Raw genomic sequence first — 24,092 nt, 5'->3', positions numbered from 1 at the left:
GAGCAGGTTTCCAGCGAGTGTTGGAACATGAAACACGCTGTCAAGCCTAACGTTGATGCGAGCACCAGCTTCATTTTCGCAAAACAACATACCTATACCACAACCAGCCGATTTGATGGACCTTCCATCCGCCAGACACACAGTGGACATTCTTGAACTGTCTACATCTTGCAGCATTGATGCATCGTTCGTCATGTGGGAGGTAGCACCAGAATCAAGGTACCACAAACCACCTCCAGCTACACCAGCCATCAAACACAGCTCCTGTTCACTAACGGTACATTTAGCAATGCGCGCCTTCTCCGACGTTTCTTTTTCCAGTCGGTCCTGCACCAACTTCCGGCAGTCCCGTCGAAAGTGGCCTTCCTTCTTACAGTAATGACAAACCTTTTCCTTCTTCACTTTTGGCTTCTCACTCACTTTTGGTTTTCCAGATCCAGTAACAAAAGCCTTTTCGCCAGATGAAGCGTTCTCAACACGATGGCGCCCTTCATCCAGAAGCTTACCCATTACAAAATCCACCGTGAGATCCGCGTCAGGGCGACTTTTAAGCGCAACAATGAGGGTTTCGTACGACTCAGGGAGACCAGACAGCATCAGAGCAACAAACCAAAAATCCTTTACTTCTTCTCCTAACGCAACCAAACGCAAACGCAAAGAAGTCATCTCCTTCAGATGATCCGCCATATTCCCACCTTCTGGCATCCGCATAGTAATCAAACGACGCACGACGTGAATTACGCTAGACAGAGATGCACGCTCGTAATAATCTTTCAGCGCATCCCACATTCCTTTTGCCGTTGTCTTTTGCATCACATGCACCAATTGACTATCCTCAAGAGCCAAGCCAATTATCGCTTGCGCCCTCTCGTCATTGGAGTCCCAATCTCCAGGAACAGGTTCCGGCTTCACACCTGTCACCACATTCAGCAGCTTTTCGCGTGTTAATAAAAGTCGCATCTTAAACTTCCAAATAGCGTAGTTACTATCGTTCAGCTTTTCAATAAACGCCTTCGTGTTCGCCATCTTTTCACTCGAGCACGTTTAAACATGTTCCAACAAGCACGACAGAAAATAATATCTATTAATCACACCAATTCGCGTTAAACAAAAAACACTCACGTACTTTCACCGTTCTCTGGGCCCATAACCTGTTGGCAGAGAGTTTCGGTGAAATGAAAGACCGAGAACGAGAATTAGTAAAATTAAATATATTTAAGTTTAAATAAAACACCACCGTTCACAACGAGTTCAAGCTAACGAATGATACTACAAAATGGCTGCCCACGCGCGCTATGATATTACTGTGCAGTGGTGCCAGTTTATGATGCAGAAGATAAGCAGCTTCTACACTGAATGGCAATGATCGTTGTTTCTCAAGTTGGCGGCTTTTCCGCGTCACATATTTTTGTCTCTAGAAATGAAGACAACGTATCAAACATTTTCATAAAATTCAGAAATGTTGGCAACAGTGTGTCCTTTCATGCAACGTGTTCTATTTTGCAAGATCTATCAAAATCAAAGCGCTAGAAAATGAAAACTGAAAACACCGCCAACTAGCCCTGGTCTCCCCTACTGATCATCTAGGAGAACATAGCGATGAACATAAACCCATGATAATAAATTGTGAATTCACAAAGTCCCGCTAAATAAGGGCCTAGCATGCGTCAAAATTGTTAGTGCTAGTGAAGAGAGACAACCTATTACACATTGTAATGATGACGTAGACACTAACAAACGTCGAAGAAACCATGACACATACCAGCGCAGAGGTACTTGTCATTTTGACGCATACTAGGGCCTTCCTATATAAGGACTTTGGTGAATTCATTTCTTTTCCTTAAATATGTGTAGCAAACCTACATATGTTTGGAACACGAGGTATATTAACACCCTTCACTATGCTATATTTCTCCCGAAGGAAAAAAAATCAGAAGACTATTTTTTCTCCATTTAGAAGAAAAGTGGTTAAAACCATTTTTGCGCGCTAAGAGCCCAAAATCTATCACTAAACCAGTTATGAAATTTGCGTTTCGACTTCGTCTCATCAGATTTTCAACCCCATCTTGGTGCCAGTTAGTGTCGGATTATGATGAGACGAAGTCGAAACGCAAATTCCGTAACTAATTTAAAATCATCTTTATCTCATGAGCTAATAATCATAACTTAAAACAAACTGAATATGTAAATAGGTAGGAAAATAAGCATAAATTGTTGCTTGTTGTTGGTGTTGAATTTTTATAACATAATATACCTAAAATAACCCATAGCATAGACAATGTGCGTAGTCCGTGAATGGATGGAATAGTATCGTTGCCCACATTTCTATCGCAGATTGCCTGGAAATTGGTTACCACAGAGAATGAAAGCAGCATCTCAATCCACACACCTGAAAGTAGAGAATGCGTTAATAAGACATCGACAAAGTACATTTGTTTTTATTTTGTTTTACTAAGTTTTTTCTCCTCAGTGCTCGTTGGTTCAATAGCAAGATTTTCATCCGAGTTGTTATTATTAACTCCTGTCGGAATACCGAATGCATCACGATTTGTTTTGTTGGTCTTGTCAGGAATGCCATGAGTAAGATCGTAAGTCGTACAGCCCAATCCGGAAGACGATTCCGAATTTAGATCTTTTGAGTACTTTTTCATTCGCAGGTCAGCCTCATATCTCTTTCTGAGCACTAAATCACATCCTGTACCTCCAATTATTAACAATGCTACGGCGATTGTCGCAATGCTAAAATATGGTTTATGATGAGTAGTTTACCGTGCTTTTTATAGTATATGGGAATTACTTGCTTTTTAAGAAAGTTTTTCGTTTTAAATTGAAATTTTTTTAGTTTTGATTTAGATGTAAATTGCAACCCATATGTAAGAAAAAATATCGTACTAATTAGTAACAAAACATTTAAACAACTACATTTTTTTCCAAAATTCTAAAAGGATATAGTTGTTACCACTGGAAATTAGTAAAAATTGCGAAAAAACAAGATAGCAACAAGATTGCGAAACTGCCAATTTTTAGATTTAACCTTTTCAATTCCGCAATGTTGCAAAGCTGAAAAATGATCGATATATGAACAGTTTTCGAACGACTATTGATCTTGAATCAAGACAAAAGCTTAGGAGAATGCAAAGGAAGAAAAGTGTGTGGGAAAGTGGGAAATAAAAAAAAACTCCTCGAGCAGACGGAAAACCTAGAGCACTGTAGTTAGAGTGTGGCTATGAGGCCGTGACGTATCCAAACGAACATGAATTTTGACGTATTCACAATAGAAATTGTTACCCGACCTTCGGCTACCATGAAGAAAAGTTTATGTGTGTATTGTTTTAGCAAGTAAGAAATTATATTTAAATTTTGTTTGTTACCGGCTCTCGTATGTTATTGTATGTAGTTTATTTCAATTATTATTATATATTATCAGTGGCGTAGTAGCAGTGGCAGCAGACCTCGTCACCTACCTGTCGGCTCGTTGTGGAGGCTAGCTTAACCGCCGAGGACTAAAACGAGTAGATCGCGGCGAAGCGAGAAGCTGAGAGCTTATTGGTTCACGAAAGGAATATCGGCACTGAGAGAAATTTCGCTACATTCTGTAGTCCTTGACTAACGGCGAGCATGGACTGGAGAGTGTGCGAGAAGTATCCCCATAGCGACCACCAGGCGATTCGCTACTGCATCGGCCAATGGAACCCTGCTGCAGCTTGCCGCCCGTCATTCCGAGCGACTAACGACGAGGGTCCGTCGACACCAGCTGAAATATGCCCGGGTAAGCTAAAGATAATTGCTGAGGGTCTCTTCCCGAATAACGATTCAACTACCTAGTTACCGACACCGTACGTCGAAGAAGAAGGAGGTAACACAGCCGAGTGGCAAGCGACTAACGACGAGCTCAAAGAAGCGTCGATGTGACTAAAATCAAAGAACACCCCCGGTCCGGATGGAATACCAACCGTGGCGCTGAAAGCTGCGATCCTGGCATATCCGGACATGTTCAGGATGCTACTGCTGAAGTTTTTAGACGATGGTAATCACTGAAATGAGGAAGGTGCAGAAACTGATATTGCTGCCAAAGTTAGCGAAGTAACCGGAACATCCAGCCTCGTATAGACCAATGCCGCAGCGTGACATAAAAGAATGAGCCAGATCCCTAACAGCTACTTCCAGAGTAGAGCACTGCTGTATCAGACGAACAAAGGGCAGAAGCCAATGGGAGTCGCAGCGGGCGTTCCTCAAGGCTCCATTCTCTGTCCAACTCTTTGGAATGGGATGTACGACGGGGTCTTAACTCTGCGGCTGCCCAGGAAAATCGTGGGCTTCGTGGACGACGTGTCACTTATGGTGATGAGTGAGACATTTGAAGAAATGGAGGTGTCGGTGACGGAGACAATAGATGCGATCGAGAGCTGGATGAACGGGTCAAGCTGCAAATAGCTCACCACAAGACGGATTTGTTGTTGGACAGCAACTGCAAAGCGGTTCAGCGGAAGTCGAAGGGCATGTGATTGCATCGAAGCGTGCACTGAAGCGAATGGGTGTGATAATCGACGACTGGTTGAGCTTTGACAACCACGTCCATTATCGTTGTCGGTCATTAATACTGCGATATGGTGCTCCTGCTTGGGGTGCGGCGCTGAAAACCAAGTGGAACCGCGAAAAGCTGAACAGTTCGCTTCGACTGCTGGTCGTAGGAATTGCGATTGCGTACCGGAGGCAGTATGCCTTATCGCCGAGATCTGCATCACCCTGACGGAGGATATCAAGTGCTACAATCAATGAAGCGTCAGAAACGTGAGGAAGATGATGATAATCGATTCGAAAGTGCCGTGACAGCAGGAATCGGACAATACGGAGAAAGGAAAGTGGACCTACCGACTCATCCAAACCTTTCGATTTGGGTCAATTGAAAGCACGGAGAGATGGCCTTCCACCTGAAACAGCTCCTACCGAGCCTCGGCTGCTTAAGGAGTATCTTCATCGGTGTGGGTACGCAACGTCAACACTGTGCCAGGAATGTGAGAACGTCGAGGAGACGCCGGAGCGTCTTTGAATATTCGAGGTTTGAAGTGACGTGCAGGGAGCTACTTAAAACGTGAGGACCGGACATCAACCCGGATAATGTAGCCTACAGAATGAAAAGCGACGTAAATACGTGGAACGCAGTAAACAGAGATATGATGTAGATCATGACCATATTACAGCGGAATGGACATCGAGCAACGGAATAAGCTAGATCCACCGCCGAGGACTAATCGAGTAGACTGCAAAGTAGCACCGAGTATGAGTCGTCGAAACGCCAACGAACCGAACGTCACGTTCCATTCGGATTCGAGAGATCGACCACGGCACCCCACCGGTTGTTCGAATAGAAAAATAGCAAAAACCAAAAAAGAATCGATATTGGGAGAACTTTTTTCGCCAGGGAACTCTCCGTCAGCGTAAGCTAGATTCACCGCTGGCGACTAGACTGAGTAGACAGTGACGAGACACCACTAGTCGTGGATCATCGGCGCACCAGACACCCTGCTTCACCAAAATCACCGAACTGACCCCGGCACCTAGCGGATTGGCTCGATCTCGGGAGCCTTTCTCTCGCCGGGAAAGTCGAGGAACTGAATGGATCATCAAAGAAGTAGATTTAAATGCCCCAAGAAGAGAACTAAAGGGCTTAAAGGAGCTGAGGTGCTAAAAGGCACTGGTCACGGAGCCAAATGGCTCAAGAAGTTGTGGTACTGAAACCAAATAAGAATCGGTATTGGGGGACGGGCATAACGTAGTTGGTAAATCGACTGCCTTGTACGCTGTTCACCTGGGTTCGACTCCCAACCCCGCACATAGGGTTGGAGATTTTTTCAAAAGAGATTTCTCTAACCCGAGAATAGGAATGACCCTAAAACCTCTATAATCAAAATAAAAAAAGAGAAAAAAGAATCGGTATCAGGAGAACTTCTTTCGTCTGGGACCCCTCCGTCAGCGTACAGTCAGATTCACCGCCGGGAATTAGACTGCGTAGACAGCGACGACACACCACCAGTCGCGTCGGGGCTCCAGCAAACCGGACGCCCTACTCTACCGGAATCGCCGAACTGACCTCAGCACCAGGCTGGTTGGTTCGTTTTCGAACTTCTCTCGCCGGGGAAGTTTTCCTCGGAGTGAGCTAGATCTATCGTCGGGGACTAGACCGAGTAGTTCGCGAACCAGTCGGAAGCTCAACGAGGAAGTGGTACTGAATTACACAAGGGAACTGAAGGGCTCAGTAAATTAGACAGTCTGAAGTTTGCCGCCCAGATTGTCCTCGTAGGGGAAGAGCATTAATTCTAGACCCACAGCTAACTTTCCTACCTTGACTACCCAAACCAGTTCCCTGAGTTGTTGGTTTTTGATCATTTTTTCCTGCTCAAAATGTTTTTGAATATTTTTTCATATATATGGGGCATTCCACGCAAAATTCGCCACATTTTTTGCCCAGATCAATTTTTTCTCGGGTAAGTAGTCAAAAATATTCGCCACGTATTTTTTTATTTCAACATAGTAGGCGAGACTTTCGAGATTTTTTTGTGTTGAATTTGACCATTTGAAAAAAACATACTTTTTTCAATCGCTCGTACTGTCAAACACGAAATGTGCGCCTTTTTCACCGCTTTCAGATGATATATATATTAAGACTTACTCAAGGTATTGGTTTCACAGAAAATATTGAAAAGTTTAAAATAAATCGGTTTTTTCAAACTTGGACATGATTTTTTTTTCTTTTTTTTATTGTATAAAGGTAAAATAATTTTTCTTGATACCATAAAAATTTCGGAATGGGCAATTAAATACTTACGGAGATATGATTTTTTCAATCGCGCCTTACGCGAAAAACGTACCGCCACGCGCTTCGCTTGTACTCAGACTTGGCTGTATGAAGTTTTAGACACCAGCGCGTTGTGTAAAACACACTTGCGATTAACTTTAGGGGAACATGGGGAGACTTGACCAGGTTTTCAGTTAAAACTGCATAAATCTCTAAAAAAGCCTTCAATCCCCCAAAAATCATTCAGATATAATGCGCAAAGTTATTGCGCGTCTTCATGATTTTTTGCAGAATTTTTAATTTATTTTTTGATAAGTTACAAAAGTTTTTCTGTGATCGTTTTTTCTGGTCAAGTCTCCCCATTGCGGGGAGACTTGACCAAGAGAATTTTGAAAAATCATAACAAAAAATAATGACATAAAACATACTGTAATTATTTTTTTTCCGTATTGTCGAGATCCTTAGGTAGCAGTAAAAAATATAAAAGGGTTGCATTTGATAAATTTCTATTTTTTTAATGAATTTCTTTTTAAGGATTAACTGCACTGCTTGCATTGCGTGTTCACACGTCACAAAATCCGTCCTACTATTGCTAACTTTGTATACTAATACTAAAATATCAAGACTTTTGTTTGAGGTGGGATTTTTTTATGGCGTGATTAACATTAACAGTAGATACCAAAGCATAATAAATATCAGGAATTTTGTATCTTTCTTCAGCTAATTGCCACTTGGTCAAGTCTCCCCATAAAATCTTGGTCAAGTCTCCCCAACATTAGTTATTGCGTTTAATGTCATGCAAATTCTAGTAATAACTATTCCAATGTTCCAGTTTATGTAAAATCATTTCACTGCTTCACAAGGATTAAGATGGTATATTAGTCCTTTAATAGTAATTAGTAGTTGAGTAGATATGTCCATACAAAGTTTGATAAAAAATTACATCATTTAATGCAAATTTATTAATCACGTAATATTTTCTGCAAGGAAAGGATTTTTTACTCCAAACTTTCAAAATTACCTTAAGGGATCGAAACAAGTATAAAAATATTTTTGAAAAAAAAATTAAGAATCGAATAGAAGACGCAATAGCCGAAAATAAAATTTTGCGCTTGGTCAAGTCTCCCCATGTTCCCCTACTATTTATTACATTTAAATGCATGTTTAATTTCAGATTTATATTGACTTAATCATTTAAAAGTGTCACCGGAAGAAAAGATCTTCAGTTTTAATTTGAAGTCCACGTTCGTCTCAACATAGTGAAATGATTGTGTTCCAGGTATGATTTGGTACTTTTCGAAACAATTCTGTGGATTTTTCCCTGCTCTTGCATCAGAAAAAAATGGTTCGGCACTTTCCTATGTTTTTCTGAGATTTGAACTTGAAACATTGCGTAACAAAGAAGCTTTCCTTGCCACCTCGTACGACTCAGTTGCGGTCGAAATTTGATCATTTCTAAACTTGCTCGACAAATAATGGCTTCGTCGCAAGCATCTTTTCCATGGGCTGTTGCGTACAACGTTTGACATTTTTAAAATGTTGACTAGCACCATCAGAAAAATAAATGCACACTTTCAAGGTTTTCAAAAAGAATGCAGTTAAGAGTACGACGTAGAAACGATACGTAACTAAACTGAAAACAAGGATTAAAAAACGTCAGAAACTTAAAAAGCATTCGTCCAACATTTTTGCGGAACAATCAGCAATCATTTATCGCCAGAATACATCATTAATCATTAATCATTTTTGAAATTATTTTATACAACAACCCAGTAACAATATTCCCAATCGTTTTTATTATAAAATCAACTACTGTGTAATTCCGGAACTTGCTGCTAAGACGAGTGTACCAGGATTTGAGATTTTCACGGATCATCAAACGACACTATGTCAACGAGCGGATAATTTTAACCAAAAAACGACTTTATTTATCCGAAACAACGTGTATTAGGTAAATCACAAGTATATTGAGGTCCGTCCTCGAGTGATAGATTTATAATGACTAATTGATTTGCTCTTGCGCAATCCTTATATACAAAGCAAAGCAGAAAATTTCACAATATGTGAGAAACAAAATCGAGATATATAACGAGATAGTTAACGAGTATGATTTCCTGCTTTAGTTTATCATTTCCTACCGTTTCCTGTACTATCTATTATCAATCGACTGATAGGGTTGTACTAATAGTAATTAAACAGGATTTTCTTATAAATAATAATTTCACAAAGTTTCAATGAATCAAGTATGCGCCAACATGCCGGGCCACGTTGAAAGGAACTTTCAATCATTCTCCGCTCACTGGCTTTAGTCGATGGTGTTCTTCGATGACGTAGGCGGAGTAGGGATTGTCGAAGTTGAAGGATGTTCAGCTGGTGCACCTTCCGTTTCGATTGGTAAAGGGCAAACCTCCGTGATTGCCCGTCGGTAACACCCAGTAGCAGTTCTTACATCGACAACTCGAACGTGGCCGTCTGGCCCTGGAAACACCTTCTCAATGCGGGCGAGGTTCCATTGCATCGGAGGTGCTGATTCCCTTTTCAATAAAACGAGAGTTCCAACCTGGATGTCGGGGCGAACTGATGGCCATCGTTGACGGTTTTGTAGCTGGCCAATATAGTCACGTGACCATACCTTCCAGAAGTGTTGAAGTTTCTGCTGCATTTTCTGAAATGAAGTTAAGCGATTAATGGGTATGTCGCTTAAATCGGGCTCAGCAATTGAGTGTATCGGCTCTCCCACTAGGAAATGCCCTGGCGTTAAGGCAATAACATCTGCTGGATCTGATGACAACGCTGTGAGAGGCCGCGAGTTCATGATACCCTCGATCTGCGTGATGAGAGTGTGGAAGTCATCAATGGAGAGGTGCGTTTCTCTCATAATCCGATACAAATGATGCTTGAAGATTTTAACGGCTGCCTCCCACAGCCCTCCGCAGTGAGGAGATCGAGCCGGATTGAAGTGAAATTGTATTCCACTTTCAGTGCAGCCTTTGGTTATGGAATTGGACGAGTGAATCTCGTCAAAACGTTGTTTGTGTTCTTGAAGCTGCCAATTGGCTCCAACAAACGTGCGCGCATTGTCGCAGTACAAGTCCGAAACGCGACCACGACGCGAAACGAAACGTTTCAATACGCTTATGAACGACGCCGACGACAAGCCGTAGACCATTTCGATGTGGACGGCTTTGGAGGCCATGCAGACGAAGATAGCGACGAAAATCTTGACCGACGTTCCGCGACGGCTAGGAGGTCGAACGTAGAACGGCCCGCAATAGTCCACGCCAGAGAACGCGCGCGACGGAATTATTCTTGCTGACGGAAGTTGGCCCATTATTTGGTCGATGCTCTTTGGTCTGCAACGAAAACATATCAGGCACTCTCTGACAATTCTTCTGGAAAGGTCTCGTCCTCTGACAGGCCAAAATCTGTGACGTAAGGTGGAAAGCAGTAACTGGGGGCCCGAGTGGAGTTTGCGAATGTGTACAGCCTTTGCAATTAAATTAGTTAAATGATGTTTTGGTGGTAGTACTATGGGGCATCGAGTGTCAAACGGAATTCTTGGATCTTGTAAACGCCCGTATATTCTCAGCATACCTTCCTCGTCTAAATATGGATTGAGGTTTTTTAGATGAGACTTAAATGTGAACTCCTTCCGAACAAGTGCATTATTTTGTTTAAGAAAACGAATCTCTGAATCAAAGCAGCTTTGTTGCGCTTGCCTCACGAGCAGTCTCAACGAGTCGTCTAACTCATTTGGCGTGAGTGGACCTTCTAATTTTATTGTTGAACGACAATTCCGAGTAAATCTGCGAATCCAAGCGAGTTTTCGTTGCAAAGGTGGTAGTGTAGAATGTTCTGCAGCTAGAGATAGCATCGAGGGCAGAGAGAGGATCACGAGAGAAACAGTGCCTCGATTTTCGATTTCTCGAGCATCCAAATGACTCGGGGAGAGATTTACAATATTTTTGGGCCAGTGCTCTTGGGATTGGGGTAAATAGGGGGGACCATGCCACCACAGAATATCGTTGATAATTTGAGATGGAAGCACTCCGCGAGAGATTCGATCGGCTGGATTCATCTCAGTAGGGACGTGACGCCAAACATTCCCACGAGTGAGACGATGTATCTCAGCTACACGATTCGACACAAATACTTTCCAAGCTGATGATGACGTAGCTAACTAGTGCAGAACAATGCTGGAATCAGTCCAAAAAGTGACAGAACAATTTAGTTCAGTTGAGTTCTTCACGGTATCTGCGAGCTGAGCAGCTAATACTGCACCACAAAGTTCAAGGCGAGGGGTTGATTGCTTTGAGATGGGGCATACTTTCGACTTTGACATGACCAAATTAACTGCCACGTTTCCATTAGAATCAACCGATTTAGCGTAAATGCAGCATCCGTACGCTTTGTCAGATGCATCCGAAAAACAGTGCAGTTCCACGAATTTAAATTTAGCAATGAGGACACGGCGTTCAATTTTTAAAGTGGTCAGTACCTGCATTTCCTCCCTGAATAATTTCCACCAATTTTGGAACTCCTGAGGAAGTTCTGTGTCCCAGCTGAACGAGTTCAGCCAAAGCGATTGCAAAAATATTTTAACAGCGACAATGACGGCTCCGACGAGACCCATCGGATCGAAAAGACGAGACATCTCCGATAGCACAATTCGTTTAGTGATGGGTTCAGTTGCAATCAACGAAGGAACTTTATATCCAAAACAGTCTGCTTGCGGATGCCATAGCAGTCCGAGAGTTTTAACTGAACAAGATTTATCAATTTCGAGATTCTCCTGCTGGTCCCGCAGAGATTCTGGTATACACGATAAGACATGAGGATCGTTCGAACTCCACTTTCTTAAAACAAATCCCCCCGAGTTTAATAATTCAGTAAGTTGTTTACAGGTTGCGATTAGTTTTTCCTTATTGTCGTCTCCAGCTAAACAATCGTCGACATAGAACGCCCGTTTTACGACACGAGCTGCTAGTGGAAACCTTTCTCCATCATCTTCAGCTAATTGGTTAAGGGCACGAGTGGCGAGATACGGTGCACAAGCTGTGCCATAGGTCACAGTAGTAAGCTGATATGTACTCACAGGATCGGTTGGTTGAATTCTCCACAGAATTTGCTGCAGCGCACGGTCATCTTGATGTACAGCAATTTTCCTGTACATCTTCTCGATGTCAGCAGTTATGACGTATTGAGGCAAACGAAAGTTGAGAATTGTGGCTATCAGTGGAGGTTGAACTGTGGGACCGATGTAGCAAAGATCGTTCAAGGATAATTTACTCGTCGTTTTACTTGAGCCATCAAATACGACGCGTGTCTTAGTAGTTGTGCTGTCCGGTCGTAAGATTGCGTGATGAGGAAGATAGAAGTTAGGTAGAGAAGGGTCTGGTGTGACAGCTTCCATGTGTCCAAGCGATTTGTACTCGGCCATAAATTGGCCATAGTCCGAGTGTAGTTGTTTGTTGACCAAAAACTTCCTCTCAATTGCATGAAATCTACGAAGGGCGACCGGTAACGACTCTCCCAGTTCCGACAACATTTCCTCACGAATCGGTAACCGAACCACGTACCGACCGTCAGGGGCTCTTGAGTGGGTTATCAAAAAATGATTCTCGCAATATTGTTCTTCCAACGAGAGGCATTTGCCTCCTTCAAAGCTTTCAACCTCCCAAAATTTCTGTACTGCTGCCGAAAGTTTGTCGAGAGTCATGGCAGTATTGCAGACGGCAGTGCGAATGTGATCTTGCTGAGAATGATCACCAGCGACAGCGTACCCAAATACAGTTTTGCGCAATATTGGTAGCTGCGGCCCGAGCGAAATTTGTTCATTCTCTAGCAGTGAGAAGAACCATTGCATTCCGATGATCAAATCGATGTGGTGAGCGATTTGGAATTTAGGGTCTGCTAATGGGAGGTGATTAGGAATTACCCATTTCGAAATGTCCACTTTTGTCGAAGGAAGAATTCGTGTCAAATTGGGCAGTATGAGAAAATCGATGTCTGCATTAAAAGCACCCACTCGAGATGACACATTGATCGAGACTGCCTGCGTTACGTGCTGTTCGCTGTTTCCAATCCCAAACACAGTGATATCAGAGCGATCTCGTTTGAGGCGAAGCTTTTGAGCGAGATTCTCTGTTACGAAATTGAGCTCGGATGCTGAGTCTAATAGAGCGCGTGCGAGAAATTTTGTTCCATCAATATCACAAACCCTGATGTAGGCTGTGAGCATGAAGACTGTGGTGTTTGTCTTCGTACCAAGATCGAATGGTGAAGCGACTGGGTAGCTTGTTACTTGTGTGGAACTTTGAGCCGACCCTGACGGTATACCCGACGACGAAAGAGCGAACGATAACGATTTGTCTTGGCCTCCCGACGACGATTCCATATCCCGATGGACGTGCGATTGATCGGCAATGCACATTTCATCCGCCGACGGCGACTCGAAGACCGAGGCCGATTGTGAGGATTGTCGGGGTGGCGCAAGTGTATTTGAATTTGATGGTTTGTTTACTTGAACAGTTAATGCTGTTGAAGCATTCAAATGCAATAGAGTGTGGTGTCGTTTGTTGCATGTTCGACAGGAACCAGACGGACAATCTTTCAAATGATGTGATGGTTTCAAGCAGTTCAAACATAAACCATGTTTTTTAACAAGATTGAAGCGAATTTGCGGGGAACGTTTCAGGAAATCATCGCAATTAGCCAATCCATGATTTTCCTTGTGGCATACTACACATGCCTTCGAATTTTCATCAGTAGTAGTGTGGTGAGATGAAATGTTTACTCGAGATGGTTTTGGTTCTGTCTTACCACTTGCGATCGACGACTGGGAGAGTGTTAAAGACTGGAGGATTCGGGAGCGTTTTTGTATAAAGTTCACCACGTCAGTGTACGCAGGGCGGATATCTTCAGCCAATTGATTTTCCCACTCCTTCTGAGATACAGGATCGAGTCTGCTAGTGATCAGTGCAACTAGAAGAGAATTCCAATGGTCTTTCGGTTCTTCTCGTTTATTTAGCACACCGCGATGTTTTTCAAATGTGTCAGCCAAATTCGAGAGTGCTGACGAAGATTCCCGCTTGATTGAAGGGGTGGGGAGGAGTGCTGACAGATGTTGCTTTACGAGCAGATTCCGATTGTCGTATCTCTTTTGCAGAAGATCCCACGCAATCGTATAGTTTGCAGATGTTACCGCCAACGATTGTATTAAGCGGAGAGCATCTCCCTTCAAGACTGCTTTCAAGTATTGAAACTTTTGGATTGGCGATAGTTGCCCATTGATGTGAATAAGAGTGGTAAACAAGTCATGAAAGTTCATCCATTCGTCAAAATCTCCTTTGAATTCTGGGATTTTGAGCTCAGGAAGACGAATACCCGTGGTTTGAGTAGGTGGAGCAACAGGTGTGGGTGAAGACGGGGTAGCACTAGCTGCGAGTTTACTTGCCAAGGATCCCTTCAATTGGAAATACTCCGTCTCAAATTCAATTTGTTCGTCAGCGAGCTCTTCACTTATCTCGTGTTCACATTCGATATCAGCTTGGATCTCGTTAAAATCTTCAAAAAGAGAATCCAGCTGCTCTAAACGAAACTTAAGTTGAGGTAGATCGCGATCAAAGATGAAATTATCATCGAATTCTTTGATAAGCTTCGCGGACCCAATTATATTTTTCCGACGCACCATAAGTTTTTTAATCTTCTTCGTATCACTTTTCATTTTTCGAGTGGGTTTCCCACTTAACGGTAGTATAAACGACATCCACTTTTATTCGAATAATAAAGATGGTCACTCACCTGATTTGTTGGAGTGGCTTTACCTGTGCTCGCTTGGCTGACCTACTACCACGTGTCCGATCGTACTCTTGACCCGAAAATCCTCCGAAATGTTCCTTTGATCTCTGGATTCCGTAAATCCGGCTAGCGCTCAAATGTGTGGCTCGTCGTGGGCATCCAAATTCAATCCAACGAGACGATGATGATTGATCGATAGTGATCCCACGCTGACCTTTTAAGAAGTGCAATGACGATTCAGCAGCCGAAAATCCCGGGTTTCGGCACCAATGTTTAATTCCGGAACTTGCTGCTAAGACGAGTGTTCCAGGATTTGAGATTTCCACGGATCATCAAACGACACTATGTCAACGAGCGGATAATTTTAACCAAAAAACGACTTTATTTATCCGAAACAACGTGTATTAGGTAAATCACAAGTTTATTGAGGTCCGTCCTCAATTTTAGATTTATAATGACTAATTGATTTGCTCTTGCGCAATCCTTATATACAAAGCAAAGCAGAAAATTGCACAATATGTGAGAAACAAAATCGAGATATATAACGAGAGAGTTAACGAGTATGATTTCCTGCTTTAGTTTATCATTTCCTACCGTTTCCTGTGCTATCTATTATCAATCGACTGATAGGGTTGTACTAATAGTAATTAAACAGGATTTTCTTATAAATAATAATTTAACAAAGTTTCAATGAATCAAGTATGCGCCAACAACTACATTATTGAGTATAAAACAATATTAATCTAAAACAAACATAACGCATTAGCTGTGCATGTTTTCCTTAAGGGGGGCGTCTGGTGTAAAGTGCTTAAACCGAAAGTGATTTTGGTTTACGATTTTGAAGGTAAGGCAACAATGAACCTCTTGTGTAATGTTAAGGTTTATTTATACATTCATTATGTACGAGAAAAAATTGCTGTCACACAGAACCACACGAGCGTTCCAAGAGTAGACGTCCAACCATTTCCACGTAGAGGAGCGCCATGGCGGATATGATAACTCTTGATAAAATTGACTGAAACAGGAAATTCAATAAGATTTTTAAAATTTGGACTAGTAGTTACTCGATGAACCGAAAACAAAAATTATAAAATGGTTTACATTTTGGAAAATAGCCTTACAAAATCCGAAAAATCTGATATTTTTAAGTAAAATTCACAGACTTTCTTAAAAATAATGAGAAAAATTTTATTCAGTTTTCCGTGGTTCATCGACTGGCTACACATACACACTCCCAAATTTTTATGGCAGCAATGAAAATGATTTTACTACTTTATACAATAAAAACCTGTTTTAATCCACCTAGCGGTGCAATTGTGCCTTTCTCATTTCTCTAAACTATGGCACGGAGGCTTTTTATGTTCAACATAATTGTGGAAATGTCCATTACATTCTTAGTACACTTTGCACTTATACACAATGGCATGCCAGCCACGAACTTGATGAGCTACGTGTCGACGGTGAAACACTTGAAACAAAAAAATATCATACTCCATTAGCCTAATCAGCATTAGATCAATGTTATCTGCTTGCTAACTCATTTTGTCATGCGGGGATGGGTATGTGAGGAGGGCGAAAGTCCCATGAATGAACGACTCCCCAGCTTAAATTGGTATGCTTTGTAATATAGTGGTGGTTTAAAGATGATGGGGTTGAAAGGGAGGGGTATGAGGTGGTGGTCTGAGCGGTGATTAGAGGGGGGGGGGGTGTAACCCCTCTCCGTAAACCATCAACTACGCCCCTGTTAAAATCCAGAAACCTTATGCGAGTTGAAAAAAAATTTGGCCGGGATTAGGTTGACGTTTTTCAGAGTGATTGCATAACCTTTCTATATGAGAAAGGCAAAAATGTGCAAAATCCAAAAACGTGAATCTTCGTCAAATTTTTTTCGTGTTTGCATCAAATCTCGACGTTTTATGCACCTTGAATACATTTAGCATCAAACATAAAAATTCTATTTTTAATTTTTCCTATAGTTTTTATGCGAAATTTCTGTGTGGCCGCACTCTGAAACCCGTAATTCCGGAACCAGAATTCCGATCGATCCAAAATTCAATAGCAGCCGATGGGAAGGTTGCACCTTTCATTTGAGACTAAGTTTGGGCAAATCGGTCCAGCCATCTCTGAGAAAAATGAGTGACATTATTTGACACATACGCACATACATACACACACACATACACACACACATACACACACATACATACACACATACACACACACATACAGACTTTTTCCGATCTCGACGAACTGAGTCGAATGGGATATGACACTCGGCCCTCCGGGCCGGGATTAGTTTGACGTTTTTCAGAGTGATTGCATAACCTTTCTATATGAGAAAGGCAAAAATGTGCAAAATCCAAAAACGTGAATCTTCGTCAAATTTTTTTCGTGTTTGCATCAAATCTCGACGTTTTATGCACCTTGAATACATTTAGCATCAAAAATAAAAATTCTATTTTTAATTTTTCCTATAGTTTTTATGCGAAATTTCTGTGTGGCCGCACTCTGAAACCCGTAATTCCGGAACCAGAATTCCGATCGATCCAAAATTCAATAGCAGCCGATGGGAAGGTTGCACCTTTCATTTGAGACTAAGTTTGGGCAAATCGGTCCAGCCATCTCTGAGAAAAATGAGTGACATTATTTGACACATACGCACATACATACACACACACATACACACACATACACACACACATACATACACACATACACACACACATACAGACTTTTTCCGATCTCGACGAACTGAGTCGAATGGGATATGACACTCGGCCCTCCGGGCCGGGATTAGGTTGACGTTTTTCAGAGTGATTGCATAACCTTTCTATATGAGAAAGGCAAAAAAGAAAAAAAAATCATATCCAAGTATTTGTTTTAAACTTTTCAATATGTTCCATGAAACCAATACGTTGAGTAAGTCTTAAGATACATCATCCGAAAGCTGTGAAAAAGGCGTACATTTCATGTCTTGAGCACTTTTTGGTATCTTCTTTACTTTTGACAGCACGGGCGATTGAACAAAGTAGGTTTTTTTCAAATGGTGAATTTCAACACAAAAAATCTCGAAAGTTTTTCCTACTATGTTGAAATAAAAAAATACGTGGCAAATATTTTTGATTACTAAGCCGAGGAAAAAAATGATCTGGGCAAAAAAAAATTTGTGACAAATTTTACGTGGAATGCCCCATATACAAAAAATCTTGTGAATTTTTTGTTTAACATAGGTTAAGTACACTTAAATAATTTCGACCGATGAATAGGCCACGAAAATTTACGAAAAAGAAATGTAACTGTTATTGTTTAGGGAATTGCGGATCCCTGCCAAAATAGCTCGAGGCTTCTGTGCCCACCCAGGAACGTCCATGGGATGGGATCGCGATTCCTCTCTCTCGATTCCTCAGCAAAAGCAGCCGTAATCCCTAAACGATTTCAAAATAAATAAGAAGAAAAAAATCATATGTACCGGAAAAACCGCAACGGCAAAGGACGGCAAAATAAACCGCACTAAAAACGATCATTTAAACCCAACCCTAATCCTGTCGATAACACTTTTTATGGCAGAGCATGCCGTCGACGCAGAATAACAGTATCCGGCTACTAAGTGGGAGAGAGAAAATAGGAGACAATGAGAGATGGGAAGAACGTGATGCTGAGAGAGATGAGGATAAAGGAGGAAAATTGAAGGCATTCGATAAGAAGTATTCAAAGCGAACGGAGTTAAATTAGTCGAAAATAAAGTGTTGAAAGTTAGAGGATCGAAAAAGTGAAGAAGTTAGAAACTAATTTTGAGACGTGAAAGGACAGTTGGAAAAGAAGCAATACAATAATCGGAAGCGATCGTTATTATGCTCGGCGAGAAATACACAGGCCCGACGAATAGTTCCGTATCGAAGCACGTAGGTGATCCGGATTAACTCGATCATCGAACTCATTCCACGTGCCATCATCAAAATTTCACCATGGACGTCTTACGGATCATTGGTTCAAGTCCACAAACCGCCGGATTGGTATACCAGGGTCATTCTACACCGATCCTTCTCTCGTCGAGTTACTAAGGACTCCACTGTTCCAGTGCCAACGTGGTGACAACCGCGAAGAACGACGACGAAACGACTTTCACCCCCGTCGTTGTCTTAGGAAGACTCGTGGCCTTTAACTTCGTCCAGCGCCGCTAGACGGCGGGTACTAAATCGGGGGTAAGTCGATCGAAGTGCGACACAGGTACGTGATCATCTTCACTCTCTCTCCCTCTCATTCTGCACCCGAGGCCCCACCGATCGACGATCAACGCTGCACCGTAATCTGTACAGATTCGAAATAAACATGATTGTAATCGTATTTTCTATTTAATTTCATGAATGAGAACCCGGTCACTCCTAAATTCCTCTTCGTTGAAACTACAGAGCAAACGGGCAAGTGTCGTGGTAACTTAAGTCCTCCCCAGCTCGGATGCCGACCCTGAGAATTAAAAAAAGTTGAGCTAGTTGGGTCGTGTATCTCATAGATACTTTCAATTGGCGATCCTCGTAAAATAGAAATATTCCAATCATCTATTGGAATATTTCACCCGTAGTGTGGGAGACTCGAGATCAAATCGTCATTTGTCTCGATCATTTGCTTCATATTTCCTTTCAACAACTGGTTTCAGAAAATAGAATCTTCTACTCGATACTCAATCGCGATCAGGTTGTTCGGGGGGAACGAAACGAGGTTTGATAGTGTTCGATCAGTAACTCGCCTCTCTTAAGCTCTAGTTGTTCGTAGGTAGAAAATAACCAACACTTTTCAGATTTGAGGTTGAAGTAATGCAAGCCGATAGGATGTTCACTTTAGGGAACTTGAGAAAGAAGTACTTATATTTGCGAGTAGATTTTCTTGTCATAGACGAGTTGGATGGCGAGCTGGCCATGAGAGGAATTACTCTTTCGGGAGACCAGACATCGTCTTGACGGCGTCGTATGTTACGTAAAGCTATGAAACAGGAAAAAGAGCATGGAACGATAGCTACATTGCTTCACCAACCGGAGCAAGAGTTAGAGATGTGTCAGATTAAAATCAATTCGTTTGAATTATCATTCATTACAAGTGCTCAGATCGCTCCAAAGAACCATTCCTTGCTTTTATATGTAGCTAATCGATTGTTGTTAGTATGTGAGTCGTCGGACGGTTCAGTGCTTAAAAGGGCCGAGGATTTATTGTTGAGGGTGATCTAACATCTTAACCGCCATATTGGACAGATAAATGTAGAGATTGTTACTACGAGTACAGTAGAATCGTCTACTCAGACAGTGACAAATGTTAGCCAGTCGACTGTCCCGTCGGTGGAACTGGAGGTGGTGGAATGTTTTAAGCGTTTGGGTTTTATGAGCGGAATAATCGCTTCTACCGAATCAACCCAAATTCGTGATTCACTACTTAGTCTTGAAAAGGAGGTTGAAATGTTGAGGAGATTTCGTAGTGAACGTGAATTAGAAGTTTCAAATGATATTCCAAACCTGGTCAGCCAGGACAACGGTCCGATGAGCACCCAGACTAGTTTACTAATTTCTATTTCATAACAGCCCCCTTCGCTCAGTTCTAATAGTACAGCACTCTATACAGGTACGATACCTAAAATAGATCCTTCGTCGGCGTCGAATACAACGGTCATTAACCAGTACCCTAGGGCGATTGTGACGCCCATTATTCAATCAAGCTCAAACTTTCATCTGAGCCCCACCAGTACGCTGACGCCAATAGACCTTTCTCGTCAAAAAATTTTATATGATAGGATGCTTCCTTTTTTATCCCCAATTCGTTACTGCTGATTGCCGCGATGATTTGGTACCTCTAACTATTGAAAAAATCAAAAATAGTGCAAGCTGCTCATTTAACCCCATATTCTGAATACCTATCTTGCCTTGTTTCCCCGTATTTTTACACCATTTGGATGAATTTCCTGTGGGGAATACTAAAATGATGCCAGATCTGCAGATTTTGCATTTTCACTGCAGATGTTTTGCAGATTACAAATATTTAGCAGAACAAAGCCTATGCCAGCCAATTTATACACAAGCCTTCAACATTTTTGATCATTTAAAATATATACATACTACATTTCTATGTCAAATTTATTGAAGATTTTTGTAGCAATCAGCAGACTTTTATATTTTCACTGCAGGCTATTGGCATCACTGATGCTGAAATGATTCATTCATATACCTGTCAAAAACATAGAGCATTGCATGAAAATGTATAACCTCACTTTTCTGACAGTTCAGTGTGCTTGTTTACCTAAGACTTGTTTACATGGACTTTTAAAATTTACATTACTTGAATACTTTCGATGCTCTTTGAAAGACTATCAACTCAAGAGGGATGAGGATTGGAACAATGGGAACCTGGTGCCACATTATGCAACCAATTCGAATCGACCTTTTCACACAAGCTTGAATACAATAAACCTTTCGTTTCGAGATGCGTAATGTCACCCCTGGTTCATACATTGACCAATCGGCGCTGGATGCAAAACCCGGTGGCATATGCTGAATCGTAAGATCAAGCATTGGGCTATAAAACGATTACTTTCTGGATGATGGATAAGGATTTGTACACATTTGTTTGTTTGCTCGTGGGTTAAGTCCTAACAAGATGATCCGATTTATTACTCATTTTTTGGTGGTGAAGTTTACCTGAACTTTATAGGTAACGAATTCGGTCGATGATAAGTTGTTGAAATGATCGTTCAATGCCCATACCGAAAAACGTTTCCATTGGTCAGAATGCCTACCAGCGTATGATAGCTGCAAACATGAGGACAACAAGGTTATCGCTTTCGAATGGAACAATTATTTATTATTCGTGTTCAAGTTCCATTACAGCAAAAGTTTCGTCGATTGACGATTGTCGCATTGTCGTTGATTTAGCCGGCAAATGCAAAACAGTGCTCGGCACTGACGATAAGGAGTAAGAATGATTTGATAGGAGTGATAAGAATGCAGAGCATTATACATTCTGGAAGAATATCAGGGAGGAGAAATTATATGTAAATTTATATTATATCCCGAGTTACCATCATTTTTGCACCGCAATAAAGCTTTCTGCAACTGCTGTCTTGTTCAAATTGGCAGGAAATAACTAGGCAGCGAATGATAAATTGAATAGTCAATTTATTTACTTTTTCGGAAGGATAAGTAATTAGTATGTTGTGAATATATATGTGTCACCGGTGCCGTGTGTTATGGTGGTACCAGACGGAACCGTTGGTCAGCAAACCGTCCTTGTCGTACTGGTCATAGATGCGATGTTTTTTTCTCATCTGATAGCACTTGACATGTTTCGGAGATCTGTCTTAACGCTCTCTACTTAGCGCAGGATACGCGAAACCGCTGCTAGCTTTCGAAAGAAAATTCCTAGCTGCTACTACTCTATCAGTCTTTCTCTCGACTGAGGACTACAATTTCGGTCGACTAAATTGTGCTATGAAAATTGTACTTCCTGGAATTTCACCTAACGAGATCAATTCATTGTGAGGAATTTCGCTGCGTTCCAGTATTGCTTGCCTCTGTAGGTGATGATGTGTGTGTATTCACTTCGGCAGCCAGGTCTTATGTTTTGGGTAATTTTGCTATCTTATTCTGCTGAATAAATCATCTGGCTAAAGCCTCTACGTTATACTATGGTCACTTTAAAAACGCATTGCTATTTAATCTTGTAGCTTTGGCAAGTCCTGGCACTGTTATCGACTAATCCTGGCACTATACCGCTGACGTCGCACTTATTACGGTGATCAAACTTGGCGAGAGCGGCAGCGGTTTCGTCGGAATTGTTCACTCGACAAGCAGGAAGTGCAAGGACTCTTCTACTTATGCCTGAGCCCCTCGTTGAAACCTTCGTCCCGTCGGAGTGTTAGCTTCGTCCGATACCAGAGCGTATTGCTGAACCGAAGCAGTCTGCTACTGGCTCTGCTTCCTTCGAATCGGAATCGCTGAATATTCCCGTTAGCCGAATGTCCAACGTAGCCGAAGGCAAACCGATTGCAGCAACACCACCAACCGTAGCTGAAATTTTGGCCTTTAATCCAAGTCCCTGCCATTGACATAGCGACAGACGAGTGCGGCGCAGGTTGGACCATCGGTTGACTCGGTGCCGGACAGGGCGAAACAGCTGCAACAGGAGCTGACCTAGTGTGGGGTGTAAAGGTCATCAATTGCCATAGATCACCAAAATGCTCTGCGACTAACATTGTGAACAAAACAAACCAAACGAAATTGATCGCAACAACGATAACATAATCTAAATTCTACCCAAACATTTGAAAATGAGAAAAAGGCAAAAGAAGTTTTGGTCGAATTCATTATAATTCTATTTAAAAATTGATTACTGTTTTATTTAGTTTGATTGCGCATATTGTTTACATCAGACACACCCCTTAATTCATTGAGTACGTATTTCACTGCCTTTATAATCCTTTTGGAATCAGTTACAATAATCCTTTATAATCATTTTATAATAAGTGTATTGCGAGTTAGGACTTTTATATCAGCCGGGCTATTTTATAATTTGTTATAAAATCATTATCAAAATTCTTCATAATCCATTGTTGCGTTATGTTTATGTACATGGCCAGATAGATAGTTTTTAACTGGGACGGAACGTGTGGATACGAAAAAACCTAATGTCAATTGTAGCCAGGGGGATCTGTCAAATACAGCCAAAGGGAACCGTCAAATGCAGTCAGGGGGGACTGTCAAATGTAGCCAGTCCATTTAAAATATGTGAGGATGAAAGAGTGGCTATGCAAGACAAGAGATAAAATGAACAGAAAAAAGAAAAAGAAAACATCTACCCACAGGTTCTGTCCCAGGATTTTAATAGAGAACATCAAAATTCGATTTTTTTTGCATTTGGCAGTAGGCCTTTTTCAAATGTTTGCCTAGAAATTCCTTGCTTCTTCAATGAATCATGTACAAGAAAAGTAAAAATGTTAAATTTAACGGAACAATGTATGATGCCGACATTAATTAAAAAATACAGCTGAGCGACCTTTTTGGGAAAGTGTTAACATTTGGCAGCTAACCAAACCAAGTTTCTCATACTATGATCGAATCAACAAAAATTCCAAGATCATGTAAACAATCTCTTTGAACTGTCAAAAAAGTGAGGTTAAGCATTACCATGCAACGTTCTCCACCGAGAGGTTCACTTTAGTTTGTTTACATAACCAATGAACTTTGTACCGCAACTCACCACTTCATTTGCCGCGTTGCCAGGAAGCCAAGCAAAAATATACAAAACAGTGCTGCCCAAACACATATTTTGAGTCCCACCATTCTTGCAAAGGTGAAAAAAATACTCAACATTCTTGCATTTTTCAAATTTAAAAAAATCATTAAAAAATCACGATAGCTCTAAAAAGTCTCATTTCAGCGGAAATATTCTTAAAAATGTGTAGTCTTTTGAACAAAAATAAGAAAAAAGGGGGTTAGGTCGGACGAGAAAGGTCTATTCC

General features: G+C 41.5%; 1 protein-coding gene across 7 annotated transcripts in view; it reads right to left on the bottom strand.

Moving 5' to 3' along the window:
• The window catches only part of LOC131678512 (nose resistant to fluoxetine protein 6), a 1,156,332-nt gene that overhangs the window by 159,505 nt on the left and 972,735 nt on the right, over positions 1-24,092 (bottom strand). For all 7 annotated transcript variants that reach the window (XM_058958712.1, XM_058958713.1, XM_058958711.1 and 4 more), the window contains 2 exons: positions 2,453-2,739; positions 2,255-2,389 (listed from right to left, as the gene is read on the bottom strand). In XM_058958712.1, the coding sequence (XP_058814695.1) occupies positions 2,255-2,389; positions 2,453-2,739 (422 nt within the window). The remainder of the gene's footprint in view (positions 1-2,254; positions 2,390-2,452; positions 2,740-24,092) is intronic.

Source organism: Topomyia yanbarensis, chromosome 2 (assembly GCF_030247195.1).
Source record: "Topomyia yanbarensis strain Yona2022 chromosome 2, ASM3024719v1, whole genome shotgun sequence".
NCBI classification, from domain to species: domain Eukaryota; kingdom Metazoa; phylum Arthropoda; class Insecta; order Diptera; family Culicidae; genus Topomyia; species Topomyia yanbarensis.
The sequence above is the reverse complement of the archived record's forward strand: the minus strand, read 5'-3'. Positions and strand labels throughout refer to the sequence as shown.